General features: G+C 52.2%; 1 protein-coding gene across 1 annotated transcript in view; it reads left to right on the top strand.

The window, feature by feature from the left end:
* Window positions 1-11,816, top strand: part of SULT2B1 (sulfotransferase family 2B member 1) — a 28,281-nt gene extending 16,465 nt beyond the window's left edge. Inside the window, exons 3-7 of the mRNA XM_037005920.2 lie at window positions 4,617-4,825; window positions 6,824-6,950; window positions 7,167-7,261; window positions 9,840-10,020; window positions 11,609-11,816. Coding sequence (XP_036861815.1) covers window positions 4,617-4,825; window positions 6,824-6,950; window positions 7,167-7,261; window positions 9,840-10,020; window positions 11,609-11,790 — 794 coding nt within the window. The 3' untranslated portion in view covers window positions 11,791-11,816. The remainder of the gene's footprint in view (window positions 1-4,616; window positions 4,826-6,823; window positions 6,951-7,166; window positions 7,262-9,839; window positions 10,021-11,608) is intronic.
* Window positions 11,817-12,075: the final 259 nt, after the last annotated feature.

The following is a 12,075-nucleotide window of genomic DNA, read 5'->3' as shown; positions in this document are numbered from 1 at the left end:
GTCCTGGCTCCAACACCCACCCGCCCCACCTTTCCTGACCTCCCTGGCTAAAATAGCCTGTCCACTTTTCTTCATAGCATTTATCACTCCCAACCACTGTGCTGTATTTTTCTTTGTTGATTTATGCTCCAGTTGCCCCACCAGAACACGAAGCTCCATGAGGGCAGATAGTTTAGCTGGTCTGGGTCACTGCTGTGTTCTTTGAGCCTAAAACAGTGCCTGGCACATGACAAGCATTCAATAAATATTCATGAAAAGAAGGAAGGACAGAGGGATGATCATTTTCTCCATTCCGTCTTTGAAATGTGACTTACTGATTGATTGTCTGCCAGGTGTGCGGACACAGATGTGAACAAGAGAGACACCTGTCAGTTGTTGGGAGAAACAGGCTTCATTTAAAGTGCAATCATCGGTGTGTCTGTACGATTAGGATTGGGATGGATCCCTAGGGAAAGGTGTGGACAGCACTGAATGTAGTTAACAAGAGAGAGCCTGGCGGCAGAGGGCAGGCTTCCAGGGCAGAAGGTGTTCATGTGGAGACTGGGAAACTGCAGAGGGGTTTGAATGGGAAAGGGTGTCCCAGACTGCAGAACAGCCCGTGCAAAGGCCCTGAGGTAGGGGAGCTCTCTGAGTTTGAGGGTTCAAGAGAAGGCCAGCGAGGCTGGGGTAGAGGGCACACTGGGAGGCTGGGGCACACAGGCCGATAGGCCTCCCTCTGGAGCCAAGGTGATTTTATTCAAAGTTCCTCAGGGACGTTTCAGTGAGAGAAGGAATGGACTTAAGCTTTTTCTTCTCTAAAATGATGGGTTGACTTTTCTTTTTCATAATATTTTTGAAATTTTCCAAAACATAGTCACTCTTTTCAGCACAGAGTTCTCTGAAGCATTTTGGGGGGTGGGGTCGGTAACAGTTTTGAGGTATTATACGTCTTAGAGCATACAATTCCCCCATTTAAAAATGTGCAATTCTACAGCTGTGGGATATTCACCGAGCTGTATAACTATCACCGCCATCAGTCTTAGGACAGTTTTCATGGACCCAAAAGAAACTATGCACCCATTGGCCGCCGCCTCCGCCCCACATCCCCGCCCCCAAGCCTTAGGCAACCATTTCTCTGCTTTCTGACTACGGATTTGCCTCTTCCGGGCATTTCATATAAATGGGATCCTACCATACATGGTCTTTTGTGTCTGGCTTTTTTCACTGAACATGTTTTCGAGGTTCATCCATCTTGGAGCCCGTGTCAGGGCTTCATTCCTTTTTATGGCTGAGTAGCATTCCGGGGCACCGGCAGAGCATCGTTTGCTTGTTTGCCTATCAGTTGATGAGCACGGGGATTGTTTCTGCTCCTTGAGTATTATGAGTAACACTTCTAGAACATTGGCATACATGCCTTTCTCTCAGAGTTTTGACAGACATATAGAATCCTAGAACCAGCACCAGAGTCACGATATAGAACGCTCCCACCGTCCCCCCAATCCCTTCACACGGGTTGTATTGTCAGCCCTGCCTCCCCGCCAGCCCCTCACCACCATTGCTCTGTTGGCGGCCCCTACTGGGGCAAACACCTGGCTTTTTTCCAGAAAGACATATGAATGGACCCACACCACGTGTAGCTTTTGAGTCTGACTTCTTTCACTCAGCTTGATGCATATTAGGTTCACTTAAGCTGCATTTTTTACTGCTGAGGAGTACTCCACTCGAGATGGAGCACGGCTGGCTTAACCGTGCATCTGTTGAAAGGCATTTGGGATGTTCCCAGTTTGGGGTAAGTATGACCACAGCTGTTGCGGAGCTTTGTGTGCATGTCTATGCATGGAAATATGTTTTCGTTTTTCTTGGGTAAGTGCTTAGAAGCGAGAGTGCTGAGTCTGTGGGAAGGACATGTGCTTAATTTTATAAGAAAACTACCAAACTGTTTTCCAAAGTGGTTTTACCATTCTGTGTTTTCACCAGCGACATAGGTGAGGTCCAGTTGTTGCTTGTCATCACTTGGTATTGTCAGGTGTGGGGTTTTTTTAAGCCACTTTTTTTTTAAGCCACACTGGCATCTCACTGTGGTTTTAACTTGCATAACTTGCATTTCCTTAATGGCCAATGATGTTGAGAATCTTTTCCTGGGCTCGTTAGCTATCGTATATCTTCTTTGGTGAAGGGTCCAAATCTTCTCCCCTCTTTTAGTTGAGTTGTTTTGTTTTCTTTTTATTGAGCTTTGAGAGTTGTTTGTATAATCTGATTACAAACCCTCCATCAGATATGCCTTTTGCAGATATTTCTTCCCAGTCTGTAGCTAACTTTTCCATTCTCTTATCAGTGTCTTCAGAGCACAAGTTATTAATTCTCATGACATCCAGTTTGTCAATTTGTTCTTTAATGGGTCAGACTTTTGATGTCACAACTAAGAAATCTTTGCCTAACCCACAGTCATTAAGTCTTCTTTTATGTTTTCTTCTAGAAGTTTTACAGTTTTAGATTTTTCCCTTAAAACTCCGATCCATTTCAAAGATAATTTTTATATATGGTATGAAGTCCAGTTACTCTAGCTTCTTTTTAGAACTTAAAATGCATTAATTTCTTTCTTAAAAAGTAATACAGTGATAATTCAAAATTTAAGAGGTACAAAGGTTTGCTCTGAAGGATTTTCCTTTTCCTGTGGTCACCATTAGCCCCTGTGTATCCCTCCAGAATTTGCATGTACAAACAGAAATGTACATCAGTATATTTTTATTTTTTTCCCACCAAAGTTAACACGCTCCACACACCATCCTGCACAATGGTTTTGCTTGCTTTTTCCTTGTATTTTAACATCATCCCATCTTAGAACTGTAGATAAAGAGCTTCGTTGTTTTCTTTTTTGACAGTTTCAAGTATTCTATTACATTGGATGTACAAAAGTTCTTGTTTAAAGTTCTTTACTGATCAGTATTCACTTATTTTTAATCTTCTGCCTCTGTGTACAATGTAAACTTTATACACATTGCCACATCTCAGACATCTAATCATTTGTACACATATGCATTTATCTGTAGAATAAACTCTGAGATATGGAATTGCTTGGCCAAAGGTCTGTGCGTATGTGATTTTGAAGGATATGCCCAAATTTCCCTCCCTCAGGGTTGGAGAACTGTTTCCCAAACACCAGGCTTTTTGTTTGAAACATTTGGAGATGGATGGTGGTGATGGTCGCACAATATTGTGAATGCACTTAATGCCACAGAACTGCACGCTTAACGAGGGTTAAATTAATGAATTTCATAGTATGTATATTTTACCACACACCCTCAAAAAAGAACTAGTAACTAGTAACGGGATTAAATAACCAAGTTAAGTATTGGAACCATAGCAGGACAGGAAATGCTGATCCAGGGAGCAGCCACCCCCCAAGGCTGAGCAGAGCACACAGGGAAGTTTGCTTGGGGGTGGGGGGCAGGGAGTGTCACTGGGTGTCCATTGCACAGCTGGCCATTGCCCATCATGAATGATGGATGTCATAAATGATGTCATAAATGACAACAGCTGGGACAGACACAGGAGACCCAGGAAGAGAACCCCAACTTCCTGCAGAGCTCCTCAAGTGCCCTCTATTGACAGAGCTTAACGTTGAGCCAACTGACATAGGAGAAATGTTTTACAGGGTCCTACTCCAGCATCACAAAACAGGCAAGAAAGGATGGATTTGGAGCTTAGAGGCCAAACCCTGAGAACTGGCCCAGGGTGGTTGGTAGGACCCAAGGCAATGTAATACTAATAATAGGTGATTGTTAACATTATTAGTATTATTTCTCATCTGACTTGACTGTAGTGCCCTGGAATCTGGACCTGTGAACGGGATCACTGATGATGTCCCTTCCTACCACATGACATTTGTGGCTTGCCACAGAAATCAAGGGGTGACTCCCAAGAAGGAGCAGTAAAAGGAGCTAATATTTTAAGTCCAGACACCTGGGGTCAAGTCCAGCTTCCTCTGTGCTCTAAGGGAATGCTCCTGCCCTAATACATAAGCCTCAGAATCTTGGAAGCTGAACCCAGTGGAAGTTTATTTCTCATCCCTGTACACTCCAGTCAGAGCAGGATGGGTGGAGGAACATGGGGGGAATCCATGCAGTCTCAGGCAACCCAGGTCCTCCCATCTTACGGCTCTGACACCCCCAGGAGCTCCAGTTTCCGCTGGTGTCTCTGCCTCCAGCCAGCAGAGAGGAAGGTGAGGGCGTGGGGTCACATGGGAGGTGTTTCCCGGCCATGCCTGGGAATGGCTGCCACCTGCACTTATGTGGCCGGAACTCAGTCACATGGCCTCACGTGGGGCTCTGAGGGAGGCTAGAAAAGTGGAGTTTCACCCTAGTCCTGGTAGGAAAATGAAATGCGGTTGGGTGGTCTGTCTCTGCCACGTGCCACTGCCTGGCTTTGCTGTATTGGCCAGCGACTTTGTTTCTTTGAGCCTCAGTTGCCTGCTTAGAAAATAAAGATCACCCACCCTGCCTTCTCTGCTGGTTGTGAAGGAGCCGTGCAAAAAGTATGTGGCAAATCGTACAATAAATGCAACCATTATGAATCTGATTCTATCCCCCTCCTCACCCCTCCCACCTCTGATTCATTATCCCGGTATCTTCTTACAGGCACCAACTGGATGATCGAGATCCTCAGCTTAATCCTAAGGGACGGGGACCCCTCCTGGACCCGCTCGGTGCCCATCTGGAGGCGGGCGCCCTGGTGTGAGACCATCTTGAGCGCCTTCAGCCTCTCGGACCTGTCCAGCCCCCGCCTCATGAGTTCTCACCTCCCCATCCAGCTCTTCACCAAGGCCTTCTTCAACTCCAAGGCCAAGGTGCCAGGAGGGTGGGGTGTGCATGAGGGCGGGTGATAACTGATGAATACAACACAGATTTACTGAGCACCTACTATGTACCTGGCCCTGATGTAGAACAATAGTAAATAAAATACCCAGCAATGTCTGCCCTGGGGGCTCACATTCTAAAGGGGAACAGGCCGAGAGTAGACAGAATAAATAAGAAAAGTATTGCGTCCAAGGTAATAAATCCAAATCAGGAAGAAGGAGAGGGTGGGGGCTTCAGTTATAACTAGGGTGGTCAAGGGAGGCCCCAGTGAGAAGGTGCTGCTTGAGTAAAGACCTGGGAGGTGAAGGAAGGAGCTATTGGGGGGTGGGGGGGGAGCAAGAACAGTCCAGGCAGAGGGACAGGCAGGTGCAAAGGCCCTGGGGGCAGGTGTGGTGCATCTGAGGACCAGCAAGGAGGCTTGTGTGTCTGGAGCCAAGTGAGCGAGGGGCGGAGACATGGGGATGAGGTCAGGGAGGTAACAGCCATTCTTGTACTCAGCCAGATGGGAGCCAGGGCAGGGCTCTGAGCAGGGACAGGGCCCGACTTAGGTTCTCGCAGGTGCCCTCTGGCTGCAAAGTGGGGAACAGACTGTCGGGGTGACGGCAGGTAGTCCAGGTGGGAGGTGAGTCGGAGGGGCCCAGGGCGGTGGCTGTGGAGGTGCAGAAAAAGGGGTGGGTTTACAGTTTATTTTGAAGGTGGGACCAGGAGGATTTGCTGACAGACTGGATGTGGGTGTGAGAGAAACCAGTGAGTCAAGGGGGACTCCTGGATGTTTGGCTTAAGCAACTGGGAGGAAGGTCTGCCCTCATCTGAGGAGAGAACGGGAGGGGAGGGCCAGAGGGAGGAGGTGTCTCTGGTGTGGCCCATCGACTTCAGGTGGAGGCTGCCACTGGGCTATGGGATAAACGAACCTGGGTTTGGCAGGAGATCTGGGCTGGACACTTACATTTGCAATGTGTTGATATATACACAGGGAGAGGAGAAGAGGGACTAAAGCAGGAGAATGGTGTAATCACAGCAAGTGAGTGTAGACAGATGGGGACTGCTGGGAGGTCCCAAGGCTACCTTCCGGCTCAGTGATCTGTAGGACTCACAGAACTCGCAAAGCTGCTGAACTCATGGTTACGGTTTATGTCAGCAAAAGGAAAGAGATTAAAGTCAGCAAAGGGAAGAGGCGCGTGGGGCAGCGTCCAGGAAAGACCAGAAGCCGGCTTCTAGGATAACGCTTAATCCTCCCCAACAATAGCGTGTGACGTCACACACAGAGTGTCGCCCACCCGGGAGGCTCACCTGAACCTCAGCGTCAAGGAGTCGGCCACGTAGACGTGGCTGACCCGCTGTGTAGCGGACCTTAGTCTCGGGAAAGGAGACAGTTGTCAGGGAAGGACAGCAAAGGAAAGGGGGGTTTTGCTGAATGGGGCTGAAGTGGGGTTGGTGTGGAATATGCATCTGAAAGCAGATTAGAGCCAGGGAATTGGGGCTGGGACCGACTCTATCCTGGGGTGCTGGAGAGCAATGGAAGGCGGAAAGACCTGTAGTAGAAAGACCCTCTGGGATTGTCTAGAGGTTGGGAGGCTGGTGAGGAGGGCGAGGGTCCAGGCAGGAAAGGATGAGGCTGGGGCCTTGGCTATAGGAATAGGAAGCAGGCATGGCTTCTCTTCTCTGCTGTCAGCACCACTCACCCTGATCTCCCCGATCCTGAACCCCATGCCTTCCTTCTCCACTCTTCATTCCCTGAAGCCAAACTGTCCTTCCACCTGGCCCAGAAGCATTCCCTCCCTCCTGCTCAGATGTGGTTGGAGGGAGCTCTCCGCATCCTCTGGAATGAGGTGGACCGATCTGAGTTACTGTTAGCTGGGAAGTCCCTTAAGAAGTCTACCCTGAGTCCTTCCTGCTGCAGGGTCAGAAGAGAAGGGGCTCAAGGACACAGCCTCAGGGGCTGGGGTCCTGTCCATGTCTGACACCTTCTCCCCAACATCCACACACAGGTCATCTACATGAGCCGGAACCCCCGGGACGTGGTAGTCTCTCTCTATCATTACTCCAAGATTGCCGGGCAGTTGAAGGACCCTGGCACACCTGACCAGTTTCTGCAGAACTTCCTCCAGGGCGAAGGTGAGAACTGGGGCAAAGTGAGGTGGGGGAGCCCCTAATGGACCCAGATAGGAAGAGGGACAGAGGGACGTGGGAGCCAAATGTGGGGGGCTTGGGGGAAAGGACTCAGCTCAGAGGGGCCAGGCCTGTGGCCACGTGGGGCTCGTTAGGCCACTCTGAACCCCAGAGGAGATGACTTTGAGTCCTGCCTCACCCCGCCTGCCCCTCCACCCGCAGTGCAGTTCGGCTCCTGGTTCGACCATATTAAGGGCTGGATTCGGATGCAGGGCAAAGAGAACTTCCTGTTTATCACCTACGAGGAGCTGCAGCAGGTGATTCCCCCTCAACCTCGGCCCAGCGGACCCCCAACTCCTCCCCTCTGCACACCGCTTCCCTCCCAGTAAGGTCTGCCCCACTGCACAGCACACCAGGTACAGGGGATGTGTGGTTAACAGAATAGAGTCCCTGAGCCTGTGAGCAGGGGACAGATCATGGACAAGTAAATAAAACAGATCGAAACTGGTGAGAAGAGTTAAAAGGAAAAGGTAAGCAGGACAGGAGGATAAAGAACGTGTGTGGGTGCCATGTTAATAGGGTGGTCAGCGGAGGCCTCCAGGAGAAGGCAACCCGTAAGATCTGAAGGAGCAGAGGGAACCTTGGAGGTGTTAGAAACTGTCCCAGGCAGAGGTAGCAGCAAGTGCAAAGGCCCTGAGGTGAGAGGGTGCGTGATGTGTTCTAGGGAGAGCAAAGAGGCCAGCGTGGCCAGAGCCAGCGGAGTGGGGGTGGGGGTGGGAAACAAGGCTAGAGAGGCCACAGGGGCCACAGCAGGGACTCTGGCTTTTCTCTGAGGAGGGGGGAGCCATTCCGTGAACCGAACGTGAACCACACTCTGAGCAATGGAGGTGATAGGATAAAAGTAGTGAGAAACCATGGCCCATGGGAAGGGAGCTTCAGTGACGTCTGTGACCTGAAAGGCAGAGAAAAGCAGTGCAAGGCAACAGCCTTTGAGTTAGACTGGGATCCCGCCTGGACCCCATCAAATGTCCCTGGGGCAGGCACCTGGGAGAGAGACGCTGTCAGGCTTGGGCAGTCAGGGAGGGCGCCCTGGAAGAAAGGGCCATGCGCAATTCCTACGGCTTTGCCCAGCTTTTAAGGAAGATGCTGGGCTTGTAGGTGGAACAGTCCACAGTGAACGTGCCCAACCATTGTAGCTTTTTAACAAAGCTCTGTTCCCAGAGGCTGGGAGCTAGATATGCCTTTTCACCAGAGTTCCCGACATGTTCTCCTCTCGCGTGTGCGGTTCATGTATTCTCCTTATGGTCTGTACTTTTCGCAGTGGAAACAGCCTGGATTTTTGTGCCCCAGAAAGCAGTTAAAATCCTCTTAAAATTCTCAGAGCCTCAGAAGTCTCATACTTAAAAAGGGTAAAAATATGCCAGCTCAGGGAGTTGTTGTGAGGACCATGATGCATGGCCCTGGCACATTGTAACCATCTGAAAAGGTGCCCCAAGTGTTAGTCTAGTGTGTAAAGTAAGAGTGATTAGGTTGCGAGCGAAGGCCTATCTAATAAGTAATAGCATAATAACGAATGCTCCCGAGGGCTGACAAATGCCGTACGCCAAAGCTGACATGAACTATCTCATTTAATCATCACAAACTGCAGATAGCTGAGGTGCATATTAGATTGAACCATCCGGGATTGCCAATATTTGACCCGTTTTGATGTGTAAAAAATGGTAATTTTATATGGCTCACCCTGATACAGTTATTAGTCCCTCTTTATAGAGGAGGAAACCTAAGGAGGGTTGATAACTGAGGCTCAGAGCCCTACACTGCAAACTGCATGGGGTTTCTCTCTCCCCGCTGGTAAATCTCTCTTAATGGAAATATCCGGAAAAGATTTCGGCATTACCCCTCCCCCCTCTTTTCCATCAAGCTTTATTCTCCAAACCAAAAACTGGGACATACAGCCTGACAGAGCTTCTGGGCTGCCCCTGGGTGTGAGAAACTGCCAACATGTTAGAATTTCTGGGACACATCAGTGGTTCAAGAGGATAAAGGATAGAGGGTTATGAAATCAAGAATGACCTGGAAAATGGGGGATGTGGTGTTGGGCGATATGACCACAAGGCTGATCACCGCATATCAGGGTAGGCAGAAAGGTGGAGGGGGGATTGTGGGTTTTGGGGGTCCAGCTGTGAGCTCCTCCCTGGCTGTGTGACCCTGGACAAGTGTCTTCCTCTCTCTGGGCCTCTGTTTACTGACTGGGTTAAGGACATCTGTCTGCAGACTATTGGCAGGATCGGCACAAATACACATGAGGGGCGTGAACCAGAGCTTGGTACACAGTAGGCGCTCAGGCCAGTGCCTTGAACCATCATTGTCCTGTGGGGCTGATATTTAGGCTGCATCTGGATAGGGAAGCTTGCCAGGTCGGGGAGGGAGGTGCAGGGTATTCCTGGCAGCCCTGTGTCATGGCAGAGAGGGTCGCGGGCAGGCATGAGGGAGACAGGGAGGGAGGGGTGGGCCTGTGACTAGGCAAATGATGGGGCTGTTCCGGGATGGGGACCTGGGCGAGCAGCAGGTTTGGGGCACAGACCAGCTGACCCCTGTTTCTAACCTGAATGAGGGTGATTCTGCATAAGGTACTGGACTGACCTCTGTCCTCTCTGACCCAGCCCAGCCCTTCCCCCACACCCACAGAACCCTCCAAAGCCCAAAACTGCAAAAACCCTCACAGACCATAGCCCAGCCCTCATCTTGGAGGTGGGGAAACTGAGGCAAAGAGGCAGAGGCACCCAGATAGTCTGGGCGGGTACTCAGACACCCCAGCTCTGGGCCTGCTGCTCCTTCCTCACCCGGAGGCCACTCCCTTCGCCTGACTCCCCAACCCCTGTCCCCTGCCCCCAGGATCTCCATGGCTCCGTGCAGCGCATCTGCCAGTTCCTGGGCCGGCCGCTGGACAGTGAGGCTCTGAGCTCCGTCGTGGTGCACTCGGCCTTCAATGCCATGAAGGCCAATGCAATGTCCAACTTCACACTGCTGCCCCCCAGCCTGCTGGACCAGCGCCGCGGTGCCTTCCTCCGGAAAGGTGCGGGGGCATAGGGGCCCCAGGCCCCACTGGGCCATTGCCTGGCTGTGTGGCTGTGGCGAGTGACTAACCTCTTGGGCCTTAGGCTCCGCAGCTGTAACACGGGAGTATCCCGAACAGAACTACCCTCACAGAACTAGACCCAGGATTGACTCCACACACAGGGCTTACCACGGGTCCTGGCACATGCCAGGCTCGCCACCCCCACCCGGAGCTCCATGCGGGAACAGGATGCCCACGTGCACTGCCACAGCCAGCTCCAAACCGCCCCACCGGGAAGCTAGCTAGCTATTCAGGGTCTTCCTGAATCCTTCTTAGCATTATTATTCACCGGAGAAATAGTCAGGTGTCGGATTACGGGGTAGGAGTGGGAGTGTGTTCCTTCCCTATGGCTGCTGCAACAAAACACCACAAACCCGGTGGCTTAAACCATCACACATGTATTCTCTTACAGTTCTGGAGGTCCAACGTCCCAAATTAGTCTCACTGGGCTGAAACCTAAGAGTCAGCAGGGCTGTGTTCGTTCTGAAGGCTTCCGGGGAGAATCTGTTCCCTGCCCTTTCGGATTCCAGATCCACCTGCCTTCCTTGGCTCGTGGCCTCTTCCTCCATTTTCAAAGGCAGCAAGGCGGCGCATAATCTTTGATTCTGACTCCCCTGCCTCTTCTTATAAGGACCCTTCCAATTAAATTGGGTCCACCTGGATCATCCAGGATCAGCTCCCCATCTCAAGATCCTTAACTTAATCACATCTACAAAGTCCCTTTTGCCATGTAAAGTGACATATTCATAGGGTCCAAGGATTGGGGCATGGACATGGTAGGGGGGGTCACTATTCACCCACCACAAGGAGCCCCCCAGACCTCACTATGTATCACAGCCCATCATATGATACATAGAATGTGCACTTGCTAGAATTCAAAATACTGTGATCCAAATGACGTCAACCCTAGGATACCAGGTAAGGGGTGGCACCCCAGGTTATCACCCTGTGATGAGATAAAACCTCAGGGGTCGGAGGGATTCCCGCGCTTGCCCAGGGCACAAGGAACTGGCAGGGTTCCTGCTCTGTGCCTGCTGGGTCACTGTGAGGGGAAATGAGTGAATCCAAGCAAATCGTGGCAGACTGGCAGCACCATGCCTGGCCCGACGGGCGCGCAGGGGAAGCATTTATTCCAGCCAGGGAGGTCAGGGACAAGTCGTAGAGGTGATACGGGGGCTGTGAGGGTGCGCAGAGGTGCCAGATGGGGAGGCAGATGGATGTTCCCCACAGAGAGATTTAAAGGATGATGAGTAAAGCGGAGGAAGGTCTACTGGAGAGATGAGCAGGGCAGGGACTGAGCAGAGCAGGGCAGGGCAAGAGCAAGAACAGTGCCCAGGGCTCTGGCCAGGGGACGGGCGCCATGTGAGAGCCAGCCTTCAAGTTGGTAAAGGGGCAGAATGGGGATGGGGCAGGGACACGCTCCTGGCAAAGGGACCACCACGGACAAAGGCCCGCGGGTGGGCAAGTGGGCGGGCGTTGGGGACGCGGGACGATGCTCCGATGCTCCCGATGCCCCTCACCTCGGCCATCCCTCCCTCCCCTCCAGGGGTGTGCGGTGACTGGAAGAACCACTTCACGGTGGCGCAGAGCGAAGCCTTCGACCGTGTCTACCGGGAGCAGATGCGGGGGCTGCCGACCTTCCCCTGGGACGTGGCCCCCGAGGACTCCAGCCCCGACTCCGACCCCAGCCCCAGCCCAGGCCAGGCCTCCGAGCCCCCCAACCCGTGACCCTGGCAATAAACACGTCACTCCTGCCCCGACTTCCCGATGCGCTAGGGAGGTGGCGTGCCGCGGGCGGGCGGCAGGGGGCGTGCGAGGGCGGGCGGACGCCGCTGCGGGCCTCGGAGGCTGGGGTGGAGACCGCGCGCGGCGCCCCGGGCCTCGGGAGACGCGGTCCTCTTCCCCAGCCGGCACAGTGGGGTCGGTGACTCAGAAGCCCTGCCCGGAGGCAAAGGTGCTACAGGGAGGCCCCGCTGGGCAATGCCTCCCCGGGGCGAGGGGGCTGCAGCCCCG

This window comes from Manis javanica, chromosome 17, assembly GCF_040802235.1.
Source record: "Manis javanica isolate MJ-LG chromosome 17, MJ_LKY, whole genome shotgun sequence".
Classification (NCBI taxonomy): Eukaryota; Metazoa; Chordata; class Mammalia; order Pholidota; family Manidae; genus Manis; species Manis javanica.
This window is presented reverse-complemented; position numbering and strand designations above follow the sequence as displayed.